Source organism: Megascapheus bottae, chromosome 22 (genome assembly GCF_031878675.1).
Source record: "Megascapheus bottae isolate mThoBot1 chromosome 22, mThoBot2.hap1, whole genome shotgun sequence".
Classification (NCBI taxonomy): domain Eukaryota; kingdom Metazoa; phylum Chordata; class Mammalia; order Rodentia; family Geomyidae; genus Megascapheus; species Megascapheus bottae.
In genome coordinates this window covers 8,125,089-8,144,983 of record NC_143530.1, presented here as the reverse complement: position 1 = coordinate 8,144,983, position 19,895 = coordinate 8,125,089, and the positions used below count along the sequence as shown (strand labels likewise).

The 19,895-nt window shown below is 54.8% G+C and overlaps 1 protein-coding gene across 3 annotated transcripts in view; it reads right to left on the bottom strand.

Annotated features, from left to right (window-relative positions):
- Positions 1 to 18,422: 18,422 nt before the first annotated feature.
- The window catches only part of Tfeb (transcription factor EB), a 40,343-nt gene continuing 38,870 nt past the window's right edge, over positions 18,423 to 19,895 (bottom strand). For all 3 annotated transcript variants that reach the window (XM_090355691.1, XM_090355689.1, XM_090355690.1), the window contains one exon: positions 18,423 to 19,464. In XM_090355691.1, the coding sequence (XP_090211817.1) occupies positions 18,985 to 19,464 (480 nt within the window). In that variant the 3' untranslated portion in view covers positions 18,423 to 18,984. The remainder of the gene's footprint in view (positions 19,465 to 19,895) is intronic.

Genomic DNA, 19,895 nt, shown 5'->3' with positions numbered 1-19,895 from the left:
CCTGCTGGGTGGCCGCAGACACTACCCCGGAGGCAGGCCCGCGTGGCAGGGACGGCCGCTCGGGCTGCGGAACACTGTGAACACGCTCGGGGACAGGGCCTGCTCGTGGGAGGGCCGGGGCTCCTCTACCTCGACACCCCCTCCCCCTCCCTGCTTCCCCAGCTTGGAGGACAGAAAATGTGAAAAGAGATGCACCAATCCTCGGCCAGGCCCCGCCCCCGAGGGCCACGCCCCCGCCGGGCCACGCCCCTCCAGACCCGCCCCCGCCGGGGCCACGCCCCCAGCACCTTCCCTAGGCTCTAGTGGGGCCTAATCCAGGCAGAGAAAGCGAGAGGCCAAGGCCTGGGTCTGCCCGGGGTGGGGTAGGGTGGGAGTGGGGAACAGTATGGCCAAGACTGGAAGGGGGTGGGAGGGACAGAGGCAGGGTTTGCTTCTTTTGATGCTGTAAATAAAGGTATTTGTCCACCTCTGCTTTCCTGGCAGTAAAAAGCACCCACACGGGCAAAGACTCTGGAGTGTTGGCCTCCTCTTCTGCCTTCTGTACCCCCAGAAAGCTGTTCTGCCCTTCATCTTCTCCCTGCAAGGGAAAAGAGGGGGGACATTCCACCCCAATAGACACACACTGCTCCTTCTGCCCATCCAGGGGAAGGGGGAGCCCAGAGAGGGAAGGGTTAACTTGGCATAGCACTGATGAACAGCAGATGTGTTCTGGCTTGGATTAGGCTTGGATTAATTAATGGTTTGTTGTCTGTCTCTGGCTTCTCCACCCCCACCCCTTTCCTCAACTCAGTGGCAAAGGGGTGACAGGGTGTGAGAGTGGATTGGGGGGTCCCTACCCTAGGGACATCTGCAGACTAGTGGGAGGTCACACTCCCAGTCTCAGTGTGTCCCAATTGCCAGGGGTCTGAGGAAGAAGGAAGCAGGTCAGGACTGGGGGTGAGGGGGCTCAGAGTCCAATGCTCTTTGTGTGCCAAGAGAAGGGTCTGACACTAGAGCGTGGGGACCTGGCAGGGTGTACCCCACACCCTGGATACTGGAGAAACCACAAGGTCCAGAGGGAGGAAGATAGTGCCCCATGGGAAGGAATTTGGGGTGCCTTGAAAAGAAGACTGCTGGGAAAGCCTACAAGTATGTATACCCCATTGTAAGTGGGGCTGGAGTGAGTGGTACTGAAGGAGATGAAAGAAAGAAAGAAAGAAAGAAAGAAAGAAAGAAAGAAAGAAAGAAAGAAAGAAAGAAAGAAAGAAAGAAAGAAAGAAAGGAAAAAACAAGGGCAGGAGGGAGAGAGTGCTGGCTGGAGCCAAGCCCTCTTCAAGGGTGTCCTGGGGGGCAGCTCACCTCAGGAATAGGCACTGAGGAGCAGCTCCGCCCACCCTGCCCCTCAGCCTCTCCTCGTTCAGATTCTCCCACATCTGGAACCACAGGACACTTAGGAAGCAGACAGGAAGAGGTCATCTGGGGTCCCACAGGGCAGCCTGGAAAGAAGCCCCCAGCATTCTCCCAGGTATCGAGAAGCCCCCAGCATTCTCCCAGGTATCGAGAAGCCCCCAGCATTCTCCCAGGTATCGGTGCGTTCTGGTTCTATTCGGTTATTGCGTGTTCAAGGCCCACAGGTTCCAAGTCCAAGCTATGCTTATTGAAGCATTTATACATTTCCTTCCTTCCTTCCCTCTCTCTTTCCCGCCCCCAAAAGAGCCAACACATATGCCCAGCACTGCACCCCAATCAGGATGCCTGGGAGCTCGTGCCAGGCGCAGAACCAGTGGAGCCTCTGTGGCGGGCTGAGCCTCTCGGTGGAGAGCAGACTGCCCTGTCCCTTCCTGGCCACTGTGCCACACAGAGGTCTACGTGGACATACCCTTTGACATGAGCAAGCTACCTCCACAGAATATTCTGGAACGTGGCATTGCCAGTCCCACGCATGTGTGATACTAACAGAGCCGTCCACTGGAGACGCTGCCTTCTCCTCTCCTTCTACCCTGGATCTGTCAAACTAAAGCCGAGGGCTTTCCCCCAGCCTCTCATAGCCTCTGCCCCCCCTCCCAGGCTGGGGTTGAGGGCCAGCGGCTCGGGTCTGGTCCAGGTGGGGAAGCCCCTCCTGGCCCTCCCGCTGGCCCTGGCAGGAAGCGGCCCCTGCAATCCAAACACCCATTTCCTGCCTTCAGCCTCAGGCTGTTTTCTTTAGGACAGTGGCTGAAATCTGAGATCCTGGACACTTGGTGGGGGGCAGGGCACAGAAGGAAGTAAGCCAGCACCTTCATGCGTGTGCACACACACACACACACACACACACAATGTCTATACACACACACTTTACATTTCAGAGCCAGAGCTGGGCCACAGAGGCCGATGTCCAGTCCCCCTTCATTCCACGCCACCCCCTCCTCCCCTCATCACCCACGCAGCCCTCAGCCCAGCTGGTTGGGAATCAGGTGATATTTTTTCTCGATGCCATCTACCACCCTGCCCAGACAGCCATCCAAGGAAAGCAGAGCAGGACTCACGGCCTCCAGCTGCCTCCAGGAGGCAGGGCTGCTTCTGAGCTTATCCTTGGCATCCCTGCCTCCTGCCCTGCCCTGGGCACACTGAGCTTCAGGACACAGCCCTGACCCCAGCGCTGCAGGGCTGAGCCAGTCCTGATCACCCATCTCCTGATCTGCCATGTCCCCAGGCCTGGCCAGCTCCCAAGGAAGTGAGCAGGCAGTGAGTGTGTGTTGGGGGGGGTGGTTCAGGATCTCCCGAGGGGCTCTGAGCCCTGCTGCAGACCTCCACGGAATCAAGAAGAGACCAGGACGTTTGCACCCTAACTGGGAAAGTAGGGTGGCTGCCCCTGTGGGGGAGGGAGGGGCTGAATTGCTGCTGCAGGTGGGAGCTGCAGGTGTGGCTGGGACAGAGGTGACGGAGCTGGCCCCTGGGCCCTTTGTGTTGCTGTTCTTTCTTGGTGTTCTAGAGTTCCTGGGATGAGCAGAGCAGAACACTGGTTTGCAGTGTCTCCGGCAGTCACAGCCCAGTCAGTAGCTTTGTCGCCATTTCCTGGCCTTGTCACCACCTCTCTATCCATACATCCTGCCATCCATTTCCAGGCTTTTTTTTTTTTCTGGGTAACAGCCAGGTGGGGAGGAGGGTGAGAAGGGGAAATGCCCCACTGCCCAGCTGCCATTGACTCAGGGGCCCTGTAGTAAAGGCCAGGGATCGACTCGGATTGGCCAAGTCTGATCTAAAGGCTCATTTCTGGGCCAATCACTGTACATGGAGTGGAGAGCTGGGATTGGCTAGGCCCAAGTCCCTGGCTAAGAAAGGCAGGTTGCTTGACTGCCTTCAGAGAGGGGGGAAGAGCTCATCAGAGAAGTTGGGGTGCCCACGCTGTAACAAAAAAGGGGGCTGGCAGATGAAAACAAGAGAAGTCACTGTAGGGTCAGGCTGTCACTAAGGACTGCATTACAGGAGCTCAGTGAACAAGCCAGGCTGGAAATGTCCAGTAGTCGGACACAGCTCCTGGTATGAGGCAAGGAAGAGGAGTCAGGAAGACTGGCCTCAACACTCGGGGTTGGGAAGAAGGAGGCGCTTTCCTTCTCAGTGGCTCCAGCTAGGTTGGAAATAAGAAGAGACAAAGCCAGGCGCCAGAGAACCCTTCGTATAATCCTCGCTGCTAAGGAGGCTGAGTTCTAAGGACTGCAGTTTGAAGCCAGCCTAGGCAGAAAAATCCATGAGACTCTTATCTCCATTGAACCACCAAAAAGCTGGAAGTAGAGATGAGGCTCAAAGTGATAGAACGCCAGCCTTGAGCAAAAAGCTTAGTAGGAGCCGGGGAAACCAGGAAGGTCAAACCCCAGTCAGCACAAAACAAACAAACAAGTCAGACAGGGAAGAACCCCATCCTGGAGGCCAGAGAGAGCAAATATCCACCTCAAATGAGCCCACAGGCCGAACAGTGGGTGGGGCTGCCGTGAGGTGTAGCAGGTCTTTGACAGGGTCTTTGAGAAAGGAGGGCTGTTAAGGGGGGAGGGGGTTCCCACAATTCCTTCCAACCCAGACCTTCTAAGCCTGTACCATGACAAGGACCAAGTTGGAGGTGGAGGGAAGAGGAGGGAGAGGAAATGAAGACAAAGAGAAAGCTTGGCAGGCAGCTTGTGGGCATTTGACCCTCGGCCTCTCCCAAGGTCACCCCTGCAGGGACAGAGGGCAGTGATATCCCAGGGCCTGGCTCCCTCCCTTGGAGCCTCTGCAGAGCTGGGCAGCTCAGCGTTAATTAGGGGCCCGGCTAATGGCTCGGAAGATTGGCCAGTTCCAGGGACGCTGATAGATAGAGACCTCGGCGAGATTTATTTCTAATTATCTCATTTGTCTCCCCCCATTACTCTTTATGGCTGGGATTTATGGGACCATTAGGGACTCAGCCAGGCCAGGGTGAGTGCCAGCCTTGAGACGCTTCATAATAACAACAATAATAATGCCCACCCGGCCAGATTGATGGAGGATTTGCCTCCCTGCCCTTGGGGCCCTGGCACCCTTCTGTCTCTTTCCCAGGATCCTGGTCGTCAGCCACCTGTGGGGACTGCCTGCCACCCACCCAGGCTTCTCTTAGCCCTTCGCTGATGCCACAAGATGGTAGCCACCAGTGGGTCAAATCACAAGAGGACAGAAAGATCACAGTGCCTCACCTTTGTCCTCCTGGCTACTCAGAAGGCTGAGATCTGAAGGATCAAGGCTCAAAGCCAGCCAGGGCAGACAAAGCCAAATCGTTCTTATCTCTAACCATCAAAACAGCAACAACAAAAAACCTGGAAGTGGGAATATGGCTCAAGAGGCAGAATGCCAGCTTTGAGTAGCAGAGCTCAGGAAGAATGTGAGATCTTGAATTCAAGCCCCAGTACCAGCCCCCAAAAAGGGCGGCGGGGGTGGGGGGAGAGAAACAAAGCCTGTATCAGTAATTGACATATTTGGCAAGAAGCAAATAACCCAGAGACCGGTGGCTTAATCTGTAGGCTTAATCTGTATCTCCTCAACTAAATATGCAGAGGTGTGTGGTCCCAAGACACCCAGGGGCTCAAAGGTACCATCAGGAAGCCTGGTTTCTGTCCTTCTGCTCTCTCCTGTTCAGACTATAGTCCATATATCTCGTCCTGGTCACAGGGCTACCACAGCCCCAATCACTGTGTACTCACACAGTATGCCCCAAATGGCAACTAAATAAGAAATCCCTTCTTCTCCCACACCTTTTACCAGAGCATGGGAGAGAATGGTTTACAGTTTCTGCCTCTTGGCCTACACTGGGTCAGATGTGGTCTTAAGTTAGCTCCCATCGCCCCACAGAGGCAAAACAAAAATTCAAATTCAAGCTGGATATGGTGGTTCATGCCTGTAATCTTAGCTGCTCAGGAGACTGAGATTTGAGGACCAAGGTTCAAAGCCACACTAGGCACTAAAGACCATGAGACTCTTATCTCCAGTTAACCACTAGAAAACCAGAAGTGGTGCTATGGCTCGAGGGGTAGGGTGGTAGCCTTGAGCTGAAGAGCTCAGGGACAACACTCAGGCCCAGAGTTCAAGTCCCACCACCACCAACAACAAAAAATTGAAGTTCAAAATGTGTTGGAATTTTTTTTCCCCCAGTCCTGGGTCTTGAACTCAGGGCCTGGCCACTATCCCTGAGCTTCTTTTGCTCAAGACTAGCACTCTATCACAAGCCACTGCTCCCCTTCTCGATTTTTCTGTGTATGTGGTACTAAGGAATAGAGCCCAGGGCTTCCTGCGTGCTAGGCAAACACTCTACCACTAGGCTGTATTTCCAGTGCCTTTATTGGAATTCAACAGGTCTAAGTAGTGGGGCACCACTGTAACTCCCGCCTGTGATCCCAGCTACTCAGAGAGGGGCCAGCCTGGACAAGAAAGTCTGGGACTCTTACGGCCAGTTGACCACCAAAAAGCTGGAAGTGGAGCTATGGCTCAAGTGGTAGAGCACTAGCCTTGAACAAAAGAGCTCAGGAACAGCGCCACGGGTGAGCCGCGAGCCTTCCTTCGCCATCTTCTTACCCAGTCTGCCACTGTAAACCTTCAGCAAGAACAAAACTGCCTTTCCCCCAAATCAGGTGACACACGCTTTCCCTGAAACCAAGTGACACGGGAAGCTGCAGTCTCAAGTGGCAGCCCTCCCCCAAATGCAATTTCCCTCTCCCTTGTTTGTTTGTGCTGCTACACTGTGCATGTTAACCCCTTCCACAGCACAGCTTTCCACTCTCGTGCTCCATACCATCCTGTCAACCTGGGCTTCTGGCTGCCCAGCTGCTGCTCTCTCTCAGCAAGGTAGCCTGTCAGGCTCCTGTTCCTTTTGCATGTGACCAACTGTCCAAGTGATTTTCTTGGGGAAGCCTTTCTCTGGGGCCCTGAGTTCAAGCCCTGACACTGCATCAAAAGAAGGATAGAAAGAAAGAAAGAAAGAAAGAAAGAAAGAAAGAAAGAAAGAAAGAAAGAAAGAAAGAAAGAAAGAAAGAAAGAAAGCAGAGCCGGGCACCAGTGGCCTCACATCTATAATCTTAGCTATTCAGGACGCTGAGATCTGAGGATCAGAATTCAAAACCAACCTGGGCAGGAAAGTCTGTGAGACTCTTTTATCTCCAATTAAGCAGAAAACCAGAAGTGACACTGTGGCTCAAAGTGGTAGAGCATTAGCCTTCCACTGAAGAGCTCGGGGACAGCACCCAGGTCCTGAGTTCAAGCCTCACAACCAACAAAAAACCAAAAGAAACCTAAGTAGAAATGGGCCATGGGACCAGGAAAGGCAGCCCTGAGGAAAAAAAGAAAAAACAAACAAACCACGGGAGCTCAGTCCTATGGGACATGCCCCCTCCGAGGGGCCTGAGGCAGTAAGTGACCTCCGGTGGCCTGTTCCCAGAGAGCTCATCCACTTCCTGGCTTCAGCCTGCTGGGCTGCTGAGAAAGCTCTTAGGGACAGCAGCTCCTCCCGCAGAGGCCGAGGGCAGAGTGGCCAGTCCCTGCCTATCACCTGCAAAGGGGAGCAGGGAAAAGGGGGGGTCCCCACTGGGGCCTGTGCCACCTGCACTCGGCCCCTGCCAGTCTGCGGAGAGCACGGAACACATCCCACTGAGACATGCTGGTGCTGCTCAGGCACCCGAGGGGCCGCTGGCGGCGTGGCCTCCTCTGCCTGCTCAACTCAGGAGGAAAGCAAAAGAGGGACCTTCCAGATCCTTCCAGGACAAGCGTCCCTGAGGGTGCAACTCACTCCTCCCAGGCTGAACAGGTGTGGAGCAGCCTAGCTTCCTCCATGCAGCAGGGAGGGGAAAGGGTGGAGGAAGGAGGGAGGGCTGCTTCGCCTGCCCTTCGGCTGCAGGTAACATCCCGAGCCTCCCACACCACCACCGGCACTGGAAATGTTTGCCTCTGTCAGCAGCAGCTGGCACCGGTGGCTCATGCCTATGATCCTAGCTACTTAGGGGGCTGAGATCTGAGGATCACAGTTCAAAGCCAGACCAGGCAGAAAAGTCCCTGTGAGACTTGTTGCCAATGAACCACTCAATAAAGAGGAGGCTCAAAGTGGTAGAGTGCTAGCCTGGGACAAAGAGCTCAGGGATAGCACCCAGCTCCTGAGTTCAGTCCCTACCACCAACAACAGGGAAGGAAGGAAGGAAGGAAGGAAGGAAGGAAGGAAGGAAGGAAGGAAGGAAGGAAGGAAGGAAGGAAGGAAAAATAACATGGGAGGAGATGGGGGGGATTGCGATTGCAGCTCAACATTAGACAGGAAATGGAGGAGAAACAGAAATAGGGCATCTTGGGACTACGAGTTCCTGGAAGTTGCTGGAATGTCGGCTAACTTTCCACTGGTCATGGTCACCTACAAAGGAGGCTGCACAGGAGTGTACCTTCTTCACGATAGGACGCTCGCTCAGCCAAAGTTTGTGTGTGTGTGTGTGTGTGTGTGAACTCAGGAATTGGACACTGTCCCCTTGGCTTTGTTGCTCAAGGCTGGCACTCTACCACTCAAGCCACAACATCACTTCGGTTTTTCTTGGGTTAACTGGAGGTGAGAGTCTCAGGAAGGATTTTCCTACTGCAGCTAAGTTCAAATGGTGATCCCCAGATCTCAGCCTCCTGAGTAGCCCGGGTTACAGACAGGAGTCCCTAGCCAAAATTTCTACCACAACAGAGATGTCTGCTTAGGAGACAGCTGTCTCAGCCCCAGGGCCATCCCCGTTCCCCTTTTCTAACTGGCCTAGGTTTGTTCACTCCTCTTGAGCACCTGGAGATTTAAGGACGGGAGACCCAGCTCCAGAAGAAGATCCTGATGGGCCTTGGTCTTCCTGGCCATCTGCTCTCTGCCAGTGATTGGTTTGGAGACAATCACGTAACACTATCGTGGCCAATGAGCATGAGGGTAAGTCGTCAGTCTTCCAGGCCTAAAGATGGGCATTCTCTTTCTGCTCCTACTGCGGTCAGCATGTAAACTAGACAGAATGGACATCTTGAGACTATGAGGTGCACGCATTTAAAAGGTAAGACCGTTCCCCAACTATTCCAGAGTAGAAAGAAAAACCCTATCTGGATAGGGTATGTTGACTCACACCTGTAATCCCAGCATCTTAGGGGGTAAAGATCAGAAGGATCAAGGTTCAAAGCCAGCCCAGGTACAGAGTTCAACAAATACGCAGGGCATGGCAGTGCCCCTGTCATCTCAATGCTGTAAGATAGGAAGACAGTAGTCTAAGATGGGCTGTGCAAAGCAGCAAGACGATCTGAACAATAACCTAAGACAGAAAGGGCTGGAGGTGTGACCTCAGTGCCAGAGCACTTGCCTAGTTCTAATCCCAGTACCATCAAAAAAGAAAAGCAAAAAGAAAGGCAATGGCGACATCTCCACCAGCTGATTAAGTCAGCGTGGAACCACCCTACCTCTGAACTTCCTGTTATCACACAGACTGCTTTAATTGGGTTTTCTGTTATTTGTAGCAAAACCCCCCTGACTGGTCTCCGCATCGATTCTCCAGGAGAGGAAGGGACGGGTTGTCATCCAGCCTCGCTTTGCTGGTGAGGAATCCAGAGAGCTCCACACCTGCCAAGCTAGTGACAGAAAGCTGGTGCAAAGTAGCTTAAGCCAAAGAAGGAATTGATTGGTTCTCAGAGCTGGGAGCTGCAGGCGGAAGTGGGGGATGAAAGCCGGAGCTTCTGCCTCCCATGATCAAGTGGAGAGCTGGGGCCCACGGCCTTGCCCTCCTGCCCTCTGCCTCAGAGACTCCTGTTGCAGGCTGTCGGTGGAAATAGATGCCCTGACAACCTCATGAGAAAGAGCTGTAGCTCAGGTCTGTAATCCTAACCACTCAGGAGGCTGAGATCTGAGGCTCACAGTTCCCAGAGAGCCCAGGCAGGGAGGTCTTCAAACCTTTTACCTCCACTAATCTACCAAAAAAAAAAAGAAAAAAGAAGGAGCTGGGAATGTGACTCAGTGGTAGAGTGCTCGCCTAGCATGCACAAAGCCCTGGGTTTGATTCCTCAGTATGACATACACAGAAAAAGCCAGAAATGGTGCTGTGGCTCAAGTGGTAGAACCCTAGCCTTGAGCTCAAGTGTCCAAGGACAGTGCCCAGGCCCTGAGTTCAAGCCCCAGAACTGGGAGGAGGGAGGAGCTGGAGGAGGAGGAAGGGAAAGAGGGGGGAGAAGGGAAGGAGGGAGAGGAAGGGGAGGAAGAGAATTCGTTGCATAGTTTATCAGTGCCCAGCCAGGAGGCTGCACTGCAAATGTGTGGATCCCATGGCACCCTGGGAGCGAATCCCTGAGCCAGCAGCACTGGGCATTTTGCTGGATGTGCCTGGGGAGGAAATGACAATAAAGGGCACTGCACCAGAAGCTCCAGCCCACCCAGGAGCAAAGGAGCAGGGGTCAAAGTGCAGGTGCCACATTTCAAAAGAAGCAAGGACACAGCTACAAGACACAAAGCAGATGATGCCCGGCGGCACCGATGGCTCACCCCTGCAATCCCAGCCACTCAGGAGGCTGAAATAGGAGGACTATGAGTTGAAGCCAGCCTAGACAGGACAGTCTGTAAGACTCTTATCTCCAAATAACCAGCTAAAAAGTGGAGCCAGGCGTGGTGGCTCAGGCCTGTAATCCTAGCTACTCAAGAGGCTGAGATCTGAGGATCGAGATTCAGAGCCAGCCCGGGCACTAAAGTCCATGAGACTCTCCAATTAACCATTAGAAAACTGGAAGTGGCACTGTGCCTCAGGGCTAGGCAGTGGCCTTCAGCTGAATGAAGACCTCAGGGACGGCACCAAGGCCCAGAGTTCAAGCCCCATGACCCACACATACACATATACACAAAGTAGAAGTGGAGTTGTGTCTCAAATGGCAGTGCACCCAATCTTAAGTGAATAAGCTAAGACAAAGCCAAGAGCATGGGGCTCTGAGTTCAAATCCCAGAACTGGCACCCAAGAAAAAAAAAACCACCAAAAAAACAAAACAAGCTGAATGGGTAGTAGAGAAGCAAAATCACAACATCCCTGTACTCTTACAGTGTTGGCCATGCGTTTCTGGGTAGAGACACACTTGCTGCGGAGGAGCGGGGTCGGGGGTGGGAGAAGAGAATTGTTACTAGAGCACCCAGATTCTTTTCTGGGCAAAGCCCTTCCCCCCAACAGTGAAAAACTTAAATGTTATGATCACATAATTCTTCCCCCAGTTTCTTGCTGGTGGAATTACTGGCCAATAATTACCTAGCAAATTAGAGAATCTACCAGGACCCCAATTAGGCACCTGAGGACATAATTGGTCCCTAATTAGAAAAAGTTGTCAAACGGGAACAATTATCTCCCTTCTCCATTTCCTTCGCTCCCAGCCCCCCTCCAAATCTCTTGGCTTCCCCTCCCCCAATGGCCCTTGCAGCTCCCCTTGCTGGGGGAAGGGGCATTGGGGGGACTGCCACTAGTCCCTGAGGTGTCACCTCTGTGCCCAAAGGGTTTGCTTACCACAACATAGACCAGATTTCCTCTTCTACCTCTGTCTCTGGACCCAGGCCGGGGTCTGGCATCCACGGAGTGTCAGAAACGCCTGCTGAGCTGCGTGGACAGGATGACCTGAGGAGGTCCCATCCACACCCACTAAGAACTCGACGTGACCCCACTGACCACTTCCTGTCAAGAGCCCAGAGTTGCCTTCCTGACCACGAGAGGCGGGGGAGCCCACGTCTCCATGGGCCTTTTTTCTCTGGGTTCCTTTGAATGTGGGGACATCGCTTCTGAGTGAGGGGTCAGGGACAGTTCTGTGGAGCGGCTGTTAGGATGCAGAAATGTGGAGTTACGTGGAAAAGCTCAGGAGTGGTGTGGACTGACTGGGGTGGTCGGGGGCGCTCAGGAGATCAGGCAGGGCTGGTCACTGAGGTCCCCCTAGGGCTGTGGCCTTCATTGAGGACAGGGCCGCTGAGGGTGGGGACGCAGTCTTAGCTGTAAGCCTCATCGCCCAGAGCTGACCAGATGCACTTTCAGGTCCACTGGCAGAGAAGCAGCCGTCCTTCATCTTCCAGAAATTTCCAGCAGGAGGGTCTTGCAGGCTTGTCTGAAGAGGGGACTAATTAAACCTGAATTGACACAGCACTAATTAACTTCTTAATTACACGGAACCACATGATTAGCCACGCAGCAGACACTAATTGTTCATTAGGAAGTGTTTTTTTTTTTTTTGTTTTGTTTTTCCCACCCCCTTTCTCAGGCCCTAGCAGCCAAGACACCTGTGGGGACCAAGACAGAAAACCAAACCGAGGAGGTCACATTGTCCTGGCCTGAAGCCAGCTACCCTTTTAGGAGGAGAATGCAAATACAGACACCCCCACCTCTCCCTGGGGGCTCCACTGATGAGCTCCAAAGAAATACATGTCTGATTGGTTTTTTTTGGTTGGTTGTGGAGCTTGAACTCAAGGCCTGGGATCTGTTCTGGAGCTCCTTTGCTCAAGGCTAGCATTCTACTTTGAGCCACAGCTTCACTTCTAATTTTCTGGTTAATTGACAATAAAAGTCTCATTTCAATTTCGATCCTCAGATCTCAGCCTCCTGAGTAGCTAGGATTACAGACATGAGCCACTGTGCCCCACTCCTGTATTTCTTTTTCTTTTTCTTTTCTTTCTCTTTCTTTCTTTCTTTCTTTCTTTCTTTCTTTCTTTCTTTCTTTCTTTCTTTCTTTCTTTCTTTCTTTCTTTTTTGGTGGGTGATGGAGCTTGAACTTGGCCAGGGCGCTGTCCCTGAGCTCTTTAGCTCAAGGCTACCACCCTACCCTCCAGCCCAGCCCCACTTCCCATTTTCTGGAGGTTAATTGGAGATAAGAGTCTTAGGTTCTTTTGTGCCCTGGCTGGCTTTGAACCGAGATCCTCAGATCTCAGCCTCCTGAACAGCTATGATTACAGGCGTGAGCCATCGAGTCTGGCTCCTTTATTTCTTTAGTTACTTTTCAGATAGGATCTTTCACTTTTTGCCCAGGGCTGACCTTGGCTACCATGTTGCTGGGATTATAGGCCTGTTCCACTACCCTGAGGCAGCGATATAAGGTATGGTACTCTTTTTTTTTTGCCAGTCCTGGGCTTGAGCTCAGGGCCTGAGCACTGTCCTTGGACTTTCTCAAGGCTAGAGCTCTACCACTTGAGCCTCAGCACCACTTCTGGCTTTTTTTCTATGTATGTGGTACCAAGGAATCGAACCGGGGTCTTCATGCATGCTAGGCAAGCACTTTAACCACTAGGCCAAACTCCCGGCCCGGCATGGTACTCTCTTGCAGTGCTCTGCCCATCAGCTGACTGTCAGAAAAGGAAATAATGAACTCTATCACACACTGTGCAGCAAGGACTTTGTGTTTTCATATCATATCCCATTGGGTCTACAAAATGCCGAAGTATGTGAGTCCACAAGCTATTCAACACGAACATAAGGCAGGCTCTGTGTTTGGAACACATTTGAGATGAGGGGTGTGACTCCTGGGTGGGGTGCTTGCTTGGCACTCAGGAGGCTCTGGGTTCCATCCCCAGCACAGCAGCTTAGACTAAGCCAATGATGACATTTGGTCAGTTAGATTCAATAGAGTTCATTCAGTGGTGCATTTCCAGGTGCTGATAGTTTCGGCCTCTCGTGGTTTGGTTTGTCAGGGACGCAGTGTAATAACTGCTTCTACCGTGGGGGGCACCTCTGATCCAGGCTGCCTCAGTCTGCCTCCCGTAAGGGCCCTCCCCACTGAATCAGGGCTTCAGAGTCCACTCTGCAGCCTCCGTGGGGTTTGAGGAGCTCAGGGCAACTCAGTGGAGAGCAGGAGGAGCTGGCCCTTAGAAGACACCCCACAGACACAGCCCTTACACAGCCCCAGCCTCCTACACAGCCAGCCTTTTCCCTCTGGTCTGTTCTGGCCCCACACACAGCCCTGCTCACCTTCCCAGAGCAGAAGGCAAAGTTTCTCCCTAGATAATCCATCCTCACTGGCGACCCTCCTGTCTCCCCAGCCACCTGGCCTTCCCTGTGAACAGACTCACACCATATCCCCAGGTACAGAGGGGGAAACTGAGGCAGGGGGTAGGCACAGCCAATCGCCATAAGAGATGACCCAGAACTCAGGCAGCCAAATGCCAAAATCTGTGCTTTTGACCTCTACCATAATCTTAGGATTGGCAGATGCTGTGGGCAGGGCAGGGTACAGAGGCAGCAAATGCTGGGGACCCTGTAAGGCGTCTGCTGGCACCAGGGCTGTACACCACGTGTACAGTGGAGCGACCCAGGGCTGCAGGTTCCACGTGGGGAGCACGAAGGCATCACAGGGCAGCAGTGCACAGACACATATATACGCATGCCCAGCATGGACGGTGCCACTGGGCACCGCCCTCCTTTGTGTGGCTGTGTCATTCTGCTTTAACAACAGTGAGGGCTGAGGGTATGAGCCTGGGGAAAGGCTATCTGCATAGTCTCCAAGCTGCTCTGGGCTTCTCCATGTCATTCTGCACTCAGTGCCTGGAGAGTGAGTTTCCTGGGATCTCAGCAAACACATACATGCTTGCACACGTGTGTCCTCGTCAGTGTGTGCATGACCAGCTCCCTAGGCGGACTTTTACATAGTTTATGTGCGTGAATTTACGTGACAAATGCATGTGTGTGTGTGTGTGTGTGTGTGTGTGTGTGTGTATTTATGCACAGGCAGGTGTAGGACACAAGATAGGGGCAGAAGAAAACACACCTGAATTCCAGTCCTCCCTCGGACACTCCCCCAGCTCGGTGACCTGGGCCCAGATGCTGAATTTCTGCATCATCAAATGGGAATTAAAATGTTACCTGTCGCCAGGTGTTAGCAGCTCAGGAAGACTCCGTGATCTGAGGATTGTGGTTCAAAGCCAGGCTGGGCAAGAAGGTCTGTGAGACTCTTATGGCCAGTTAACCATTCAAAAGCTGGAAGTGGAGCTGTGGGTTAAGTAGTAGAGTGCCAGCCTGACAGTGAGCTCAGGGACATGACCCCCCCCACTCCACACCACCAAAAGTGAAGTGTGAAGACAAGAGCTGGGTGTGGCAGGCAGGGATGTGCACAGCGGCATGCAGGCCACACAGGGCCAGTACACAGAGCGGAGGGTGTGACCAGACAGGGTCCTGGGTGTGTGGGAGATGCCCAGGCTGTGAAGGTGAGAATATGGGGGTCTGGAGGCATCCACTGCAGCTTCACTGGGCACAAGCACCTCTGCTGCATCCCAGGTTGATGCCCCAGACCTGCACTCTAGGTGGGGCTGGAGGAGGAGGGGCCTGGCTGGACGGGAGGGGGAGAGGAGATCTCTGTCAGTCCTGCTGCAGATGGAGGGGGGTGCCCCCCCTCTGACGGTGATTGAGCCCCTGCTCTCCCACCAGGCCTGCCAAAATACATGGAGACAGGGTGTAATTACCGGCACTTACCGTGGCCATTACCCCCCTGGCCGCCGCCAGTGACACACGACCCGTCAGCGCAGCGTCTGCACCATTAAGGGGCCTCATTAGCATCCCGGCTCAGAAGCAAAATTACCCTCACTGCTCATTTCAAGATGTCATCAATTTTAATTTAGGGCCCAAAGATAGTACAATGGGAAGGCCCTCCCCAGCCCGCGTGCAGAGAGGAGCACGGGGGGGGGGGGAGGGGTGGGCGGGGAGGGCCAGTGGGGGCACCTAGGGAAGAGAGGGGAAAGGTGAGATGAACAGAGAGGAGACAGAAGGAAAATATCTATTACCTCCCCCAAAGGACCCCAGGCGAGGGCCTCCACAGACACCCCAGAGAGAAAAAGAATGAGGGTCCAAGGGGAGACAAGGGTGTTTGGGAAAGTGTTTAGGTGCTCCTTTCACTGGAGGAGGTGCATTTTTCCATTTCTACTACAGGTGGGGAAACTGAGGCCCAGAGAGTCACCCCACGGCTTACTTTTATTTTTCTCATTTTTTTTCTATGTTTACTTTTTTTTTTTTTTGAGACACAATCTCCCTACGTAGTAGAGGCTGGCCTCAAACTGAAATCCTCCTACCACAGCCTCCTGAGCACTGGGGTTACAGGTATGCCTCCCCCCCACCCCCGAGGTGGGCATCAGAGCCTGTCTGTTTGCCATAGCTGATCTGGGACTTCCTGGGCCCACCAGGGATGTCCCTGCCCCAGTCTCCCAGTCAGCAGGCCTGGGCAGGGTGCCGGCAGAGGTGGTGCTCACCCAGCCTCATCCAACGCCACTCCCACATGCCTCTCTCTCCCCAGCAGGGCCCATCAGGCCTGAGCGCACGCTGGGTCCTGGACCTGGAGCTCTGTCTCCTGCCAGGCTGCTCTACAGCCCCCCAGCTCAAGGTCACCTCTGCCTCTGTCCACTGCCAGGACTGGTCACCATTTCAGGCTTACAACTTCTCCCCTGGGACTGGCTCCTGGCTCGCCCGCCCCTAGCTAAGTGTGTGCTCCTCAGGTGGAGAGCTGACTCCGCCCAGGGACAAAGGAAGGGGGTAGTGCCCACCCCTCTGGCATTGCCCGGAGCTCCGGGTGGAGGGGAGGGTGGAGAAGGCTGTCTCTGCTGACACACCGGTAACAAGGCACGGAGGTGTGTTGAATGAGTGTATGGCTTAGGATAGGCATAGGTGAACCAGTGGGTGAAAGCACCTCTCCTGGGCCACATCTGGGCCCCTCCAGGGGCACAACGAGGCCCCATATCCTGGGGTGAATCTGGGCAGGCACGGAACCGCCTGTTTTCTGTGCAGATGGGACGGGGAGGACCCCAACACCACAGTCCTCTGGTCAGCGGCAGGGTTTAGGAGGCATGGGCCCTTCTCTTCTAGATATTTCCAGCTAGCTCAAGCGATCCCTGCAGGCGCCCAAGGGCCTCAGTTTCCCCACTTGTAAAGAAGGCCACAGCCCACATCGTGGTTCTTTGGGCCACTGTAGGGAGGTGTGGTGACACAGCAGTGGATGGTGGGCGGAGGGCCAGGTCTGGGGGCTCAGGCCATGGCCATTACCTCACCTGTCACAGCCCCCTGTGGCCTCCAGGAGAGGGAAGAGGGAAGGGGAGAGGAGCCGGGAGAGGCGAGAGGGAAGGGGGCATCCTAGCTGGGCCACAGCGCGTGCATGGTAGAAGGCACATAGAAGACAGATCACTCCCTTAATCACTCTGGAAAAGAACCCCAAGCCGATATAATATTATAATTAATTAATTCACTAAAAAGGTATTAAATTTCTCTCCCCCCTGTGGATATTATCTGAATTCATTGACCTTTAGAAAAATCACCCTCTAATTGTAACCAGGTCCGAAAGCATTTGCAGCCTGTCCCTTTTACATTAATAATATCTTCCTGGACCCGGCTCTGGCTGCTTAAATATTGTATAAATTTCACTGCCCCCCTCAGAAAAAGAGGGAGCGAAGAAAAAGGATGAGCTAGAGGAGACAGGGAGGGGTGGAAGCTAGGGTTCTGGGGGCTGGGGGCGGGGCAGGAGGGGAATCCTGAGGCCTTCTCTTTGGACTAGCCAGGTGGCTTGGGGGGGGCAGGGCAGAAGCACAGACAGGATGGAAGAACATTGAGTTTGGGGCTGTGTGTGTGTGTGTGTGTGTGTGTGTTGAAGTGCTGGAGGTGGCCCAGGGTGGGCCTTAACCAGATGGTAGGTCCTCCAGGTAGAGTGGCGGCCACCCAGGCAGACGGCATGGAATGTTCCACTAGGTTTAGCCTCCTTCCTTCCCACCAGCTGGGACAGGCGGCGGCCTTGGGCGCCCTCCTGTGGACAGAACCCCACTCACACCCACGACATACAACGTGTCATCCAAACCCTGCTCCCCAAGCTGAGGACATCCAGAAACCTGGATGGCAGTTAGGAGAAGGGGTCCCGAGGAGCCCTCTCCACTTCACAGTGTAAACTGCCAAGGTGAAGGGGGCCCAAGTAGGGTAGCAAAAAGCCCCTCACAGCCTGAAGGAAGGGCCACAGACAGCTGGCACACCACCCCTACCACCCCTCTCCACTGCCCAGGCCAGGATTTGCAGGGGAGCGCCTCCATCCAGCCAGGGTTCACCCTGCGGGGGTCAGGGGTCCCGCTTCCCAGGCAGCCGGCTGGGACCTGTCTCTGGAAGGAGAAGCTAACACCTGCTCAGCTCAGGCTTCTCTACAAGGTCATCCAGGACTCGTACCTGACCTTGACATTAATCCCCATCTCAGCCAACCGGGCCAGCCCAGGTCCACGGCGGCGCCCTCCACATGCTTGATTCCTCCAGCGTGGATTTCTTCTCCTGCTCTGCACAGGCAATTGCCTCTTCACATTTTCATCCCAAGAATTTTAAATTAGGCCTCGAGCCTCTCAAGGTCCCACGGAAGGGGAAGCCATTTCGGTCTCTCACAGCAGAAATTAGAAAGTGTGGAGGGGCCTGGGCAAGGCCTGCTCCATCCTCACGGCCACACTGCACAGGCAGTGTGAGGCCATGCCCACCACTCCCACGGCATCCCGTGCCCCGGTTTCCTCCATCACGAGAGTGGGGCCTCCGTCAGACCAAGAGCACAGCCCAGCAACCCTGGAAGTCTGTCCTGCCCCAGGCCCCAGGCAAGAGGAGGCTGGCTGGCCACTGCGCCCAGCTAGGGTATCTTAAAAAAGGCCAGAAGCCACTGGAATAGGGAAGGGGAGCCGTCCAGGCACAGTGCCCAAGGGGAGCTGCTCCACCTCACCTCATCCTCCCTGTCTGGCCCAGCTGCAGGCTGAACCAGTGTGGCTACAGCGCCATCTTGTGGTCTTAAGGAGGCACCACGCCCCCCCATCAACATCCCTCAATTTAGGGCTGCTTTTCTTCTTCCCTAAGGACAGTGCTGAAGAAGTGGGGTTCCTCCTCTATACCCCCTCCCAATCCTCTTCAAGGAACATCTGGAATCTGAGCCCAGGAAGGGGCTCACAGGGTGATTCACCCAGTGCCGGCCACTGCAGACAGACAGGACAAGCGGGTACAAAGCACAGTGTTTACTAAAGGCACAAAGTGGGGGGCGGAAGGGGAGCTGCTCTTCTACAGCGGTCCCACTCCATCCCGAACCCAAACCCCTCACACGGCCCAGGGGAGAGCTGTTAGCACCAAGGGGGGGAGCGAGGGAGTACCAGGCGGGGGCCAGACAGGCTTGTTGTCACCCCTAGAAGGCAAGCCTGGGCAACTCCAGACCAGCTCGGCGAGGGCGCTTCTGGAACTCCTCGCTCCTCGTGAATGGTAAGGGGCTCGGGCTCGGAAGATGGGCTCTCCTGCCAGGAGAGTCCTAGCCTGCTCCAGCCCCTCACTTCCCTGTCACTTCTCCTCTAGAAGTCGGGCTGAAAGCCGGTCCCCGGCCAGCCCCATGAACAGGGTGGCCTCTGAGGGGCTGCCGGGAGGCACTAAGTCCCAATGGGGCCCGCGAGGAGGGAGCGCAGGAGGCAGAGCAGATGGCTATTTCACACACAGGTGCAGCCCGAAGGATGGGAGGGGACGCCCGGCCCGCCCGGCCCCCAGGTCCTCTGGGTGCCCGCGGAGGGGCGGCCTGCGTCACAGCACGTCACTCTCCTCCATGCTGAAGCTGCTCCGGCGGCTGCTGGTCTTGGAGGCCTCGGGCGACATGGTGGAGAAGAGGGGGTCGGAGGCCAGCGGGAGCAGAGAGTCGTCGAGGAGCATGAGGTCCAGATCCTTCTTGGACAGGCTGGGGAATGGGGAGCTGTGATCTGGCCCCAGGGGGTCGGGGTAGGCTGTGGGCCCCTCATCACCCCCACCCCCAAAGCTCAGGCTGTGGCTGAAGTCCAGGGGGTGAAATGGAGACTGGGGCTGCGTGGGTGGGGGCAAGGGGGCCTGGGGAGGCAGAGCCTGCAGTGGCTCAGGTTCGGGGACCTCAGCCCCCAGCATCAGCGCCTCCCCTGGGCTGTCTTCGCCGGGCAGCTCCTGCTTTACCACCTGCTGGGCCAGTTCTGTCATGTTCATGCCAGATGGAGAGGTGGTGGGGAGGCCGTGCACGCGCGCCTGCATCTCCAGCTCCTGGGGGAGGAGGGCGGCAAATGGACCACTAGGGACCTCCTGGCACCAGGCCACTCTTGCCCCCTCCCCAGCCAGCCCCCTCCCTGTGAGCCCATGACCACACAAATGTCAGCTGAAGAAAGCACAGGGCCGCTACACACAGACACACACACTGCGAGCCTCCACCCATCGGTGGGCTCTGGAGCGCCCTCTCTGCGTTCTCACTGGAGAAAGGCTTGTCTAGACTAGACAGGAAGAGATGTCCAGTGCCCTTTGCATCTATGAAGGGTGAGTTTTCCTTCATGACACTTCGTCGTTCATTTTGAGCCTACCTGTGTGTGCTGGATTTTAATGAAAATTATATTACCTACCATTGAGAAATACAGGCTTGAAAGCTACAATGTAATCATTGTGTGTGGTGTGTGTGTGTGTGTGTGTGTGTGTGTGTGTGT